The sequence below is a fragment of the Trachymyrmex cornetzi genome, unplaced genomic scaffold, assembly GCF_001594075.2.
Source record: "Trachymyrmex cornetzi isolate Tcor2-1 unplaced genomic scaffold, Tcor1.1 scaffold379, whole genome shotgun sequence".
NCBI classification, from domain to species: domain Eukaryota; kingdom Metazoa; phylum Arthropoda; class Insecta; order Hymenoptera; family Formicidae; genus Trachymyrmex; species Trachymyrmex cornetzi.
This window is the reverse complement of record NW_017298523.1, coordinates 7,587-11,848: the sequence shown is the minus strand read 5'-3', so window position 1 is coordinate 11,848 and position 4,262 is coordinate 7,587. Positions and strand designations below refer to the sequence as shown.

General features: G+C 45.2%; 1 protein-coding gene across 1 annotated transcript; it reads left to right on the top strand.

The window, feature by feature from the left end:
* The first annotated feature begins 340 nt into the window (after positions 1–340).
* LOC108763693 (uncharacterized) lies at positions 341–3,235 on the top strand. The gene is made up of 3 exons (XM_018511538.1): positions 341–1,888; positions 2,008–2,136; positions 2,228–3,235. The coding sequence occupies exons 1-3, from the start codon at positions 341–343 to the stop codon at positions 3,233–3,235; spliced, it is 2,685 nt and encodes an 894-aa protein (XP_018367040.1).
* The last annotated feature ends 1,027 nt before the right edge of the window (positions 3,236–4,262 follow it).

Here is a 4,262-nt window from a genome sequence, read left to right as displayed (position 1 = left end):
TTCGCGTCACGACTGCGACGTTATGTTTTGTAAAATTTGTCGCTCGTTGCAAACTTTGAATCATTCTTGTTACATACAGCCTCTTCGTCGTAAAGTCACAGTTGAAGACCGGAGAGGGGACGAGCGCTGGGACAATGCGAGAAGAGAACCAGGTAAACGACGAGAATGACGTCGAAAGTGCGAATGATGCGCGAAGTAAAAAAGATCGCGTCGCATTCGTGTTCTATGACTTCGAAACCCGACAAGACGAGACGCTCGAAGGAACGGAGAATATAAAGATACACATACCGACTCTTTGCGTCGCGCAACAAATTTGCGAAAGTGCGCGGAAATACAAGAAATGTCGACGCGATGTCGTTGGTGCGGGGTGCGTGAATTTGTTTTTCGCCATGATCCGGTAAAAGAATTTGTAGATTTCGCAACGCGAACGTCAAAATATTTTAACAAAATAATTTGTATCGCGCATAATGCGAAAGCGTTTGACGCTCAGTTTATCTTAAAATACATCGTAGAACAATCTGGCATAATTCAAGAGCCACGGATGATTTTGAACGGGACGAAAATTATCATGATGACGGTCGGTAACACGAAATTTATTGATAGCTCAAATTATATGCCGATGCGATTATCTGATTTACCTAAGGCTTTCGGACTGCAGGATACATCGGGTAAAGGCATCTTTCCTCATTTATTCAATAGAAAAGAGCATCAAGCATATATCGGACCAATACCTAGCGCACGGTATTATTCGCCCGAACAAATGAAACCCGAGGAACGCGAGCATTTTATAAAATGGCACGACGATATGACACAATCCGGCTTCATTTTTGATTTTCAACGCGAAATAGTTAAATATTGTCGTAACGACGTTGATATCCTTCGACGGGCCTGCTTGGCTTTCAGGAAAATCTTTCTTGAACGCGGGAGCGTGTGTCCGTTCGTGGAATGCACAACTATCGCTTCTACGTGTATGAAAGTTTTTCGCAGAAACTTTTTACGCGGGAAAGAAATAGGAGTCATTCCAGTTGGTGGATACAGATATAGAGATAATCATTCGCGCAAAACCGTGCAGTGGTTGGTGTGGATGGAGCGTGAGCTCAATCAACGGATAAGCCACGCGGGGCGAGGGCGCGAATTTCGGATTGCCGGTACGCCCGTCGATGGATATTACGAAACTGATTTGGAGAACGAGACGCAACGTTACGTGTTACAATTTCACGGATGCTTTTGGCATGGATGTCCATCATGCTTCCGAATAAATCGCGAGAGAAAACTCAGTTCTTCCACCGATCATGGCGATACGATCGACGCGCGCTACGAGCGAACTCTCGCGGCGACATGGCGTCTTCGACGACGGGGATACCTGGTGATGGAGAAATGGGAGTGCGATTTTGACCGAGAAATACGTGAAAATAATGAGATGCGCGATTTTCTTGAAAATGCTCAGATAATAAAGAACTCGCCTCTCGATCCGCGCGACGCATTTTTCGGTGGCCGAACGGGGAATATAGCAACCCGATGCGATGTTGCGGGAACGGAGAAAATACGCTACATAGACGTATGCTCTCTGTATCCCTATGTACTGAAAACGGGTGCTTTTCCGATCGGTCACCCAAAGATCTACATCGGAGAGGAATGTTCCGAGTTAATCGGCGTATTTCCGGATTTCGATTTCAACTCGCTCGAAGGACTCATTCGTTGTAAAGTACTCCCTCCGCTCGATCTTTTTCATCCGGTACTCCCGTATCGCGTACGCGGCAAATTGTGTTCGCGCTGTGTCGGAGTTGTTGCGAAACGTTCTCGCAAGCTGAGTGTACTCACAGTTTCGCCGATCGTGAATTCGAGGATACCTGGGTATCCTGTGAATTTCGCAAAGCCGTCGAGAAAGGTTATCGCGTGTCGGAAGTGAGAGAAATTTGGCAATACAAGGTCACGCGATATGATCCCGATACGCGGCAGGATGGATTGTTTACCGGATATATCAATAGTTTTTTGCAATTGAAGCAGGAAGCTAGCGGATGGCCGAACGAATGCGTGGATGACGAAGCTAAGGAGCGATATCTTCGGGAATACGAGGAAACCGAGGGTATCGTTCTCGATAAAAATAACATCGCTCGAAATCCAGGTCTACGTTCGGTTGCAAAGCTCTGCTTAAATTCCTTTTGGGGAAAATTCGGTCAACGATCCAATTTGCCTAACTAACACCGAGATCGTGAAAAATTACCAGCGATTGGCAGCTTTGCTCACGAGTCCAGAACACGAAATAACCGATATATTACCCGTCAACGACGAGGTAATATATGTCTCGTGGAGATTACGAGAAGAAGCGGTCGTAGCTTCTCCGCAGACAAACGTCGTGATCGTGGCATTCACGACGGCGCTGACGCGACTGAAATTATACGAACATTTAGAATTATTGAATAGGCGAGTATTGTATTATGATACAGATTCCTGCTTATATATAAGTACAGGCGATCCGAACGAGTACGAGCCACGTACGGGAAATTTTTTGGGGGATATGACCGACGAACTCGAGAGCTTCGGCCGCGGTAGTTATATCGAATCGTTCGTGTCGGCTGGCCCGAAATTCTATGCGTACGTTGTTCGTACACCGGAGGATCGCCTGCATGAAATTTGTAAAGTAAAAGGAATAACGCTTAATTATAGGAACTCGCTTAGGGTAAATTTCGATAGTATCAGAAGATTAATCAGGATCAGGGGAAGCGACAGCGGTAAAGCGGCGATAAAGAAGAATATAATTGAATTTCGCGAGGGTTTACCTCGTCCGGAAGATTACTCGAACGATCCGTTTTCTCCAAAATTGGTGATAATCGATGATCTTATGAGAGAATCGTCGTCGAGCGACGCAATCGTTGATCTTTTTACTAAAGGCAGTCATCACAAGAATCTCAGCGTTATTCTTATCTCGCAGAATCTCTTCCATCAGGGCCGTGGACAGCGTGATATATCTCTCAATGCGAATTACATCGTAGTTTTCAAAAATCCACGTGATCGCGCTCAAATTCGTCATTTAGCGCGTCAAGTATATCCCGACGATCCGAAATTTCTAGAAGAGGCATACTACGACGCTACGTCGAGGCCTCACGGCTATTTGCTGCTCGATCTGAAACAATCAACTCCGGACGAGTATCGATTTCGAGCGTGTATTTTTCCCGAAGATACGACTCATTACGTCTACGTGTCACGTAGATCATTTTCGAACGGATTCGTATAAAAGACGAGCACGTGCGATAGTACCAGTCAGTCGTACGTTTTTTCTCGCGATGAAGACGAGTGACGAGAAATCGCACAGTGCGACGAAAATCGCCACACATTCGATCGGTAAAAGAAACGCTTGTCTTCTCGCGGCCCTCTATCATCTGAACAAAAATCAACGCACGACCTTCCTACGTGCCGCGGACGAAAAACTTATTCGTTGTATCTGTGAATGTGTTTTTAATACACTCAAAGGTAACGTCTCGCTCGAACGTTGTGAAAAAAATCGGCTAACCAAATTCAAAACGCCTCTATGTCGTATCGTTGCAAAACGTGGTAATTGGAAGGATAAAAGAAAGCTGTTGGTGCAGCGAGGCGGATTTTTACCTTATATTATCGGTCCTATATTATCGACCTTATTATCGCTAATTATCGAAGGAACGAAATAGTGGGATAAAACGTTATGGAGAGGGCCAAAAAAATGGTTTTAATTTCGACGGAAAATCTCGAGAGAATGCAACATCAGCTACGTCAGAATCTGACATCATTCGCTGACGGAGAGTCAAAAGAAATTGCAGTACCGCAAAATTCGGATAACACAGCGAGCACTAATAGCACAGCGCAAACTCCCGGAACTCATCTAACACGACTCGATGCGGAGATGGGCCGTATTCTTAATTCTGACTGGCCACGCGACGAAAGTGAGAGATGGAAAATGTACAGAGAGGCATTATGGCGATACCTACGATTTATCCAAGAAACGCGAAGGCAGAAAGACGCCCGCAGCGAAAACGCAGAAGACAACGCTACACGAGATGGCTCCGCTGATAACGAGACGACGAGCGATGACATTTTTCACGATCTCACGCAAACATCCGATATACCACTAGCACATTCCATCAGTAATACCGGTATTATTACGAAAAATTTTGAAATTTCGAGCGATCATAATCATGCGAAGAATAATCATGCGATGAAAAGCATTGAGGAAATAGTGGAAAGCGTACCGAAATCTTATCGTAAGTATGCACGCTTACTGACAAAAC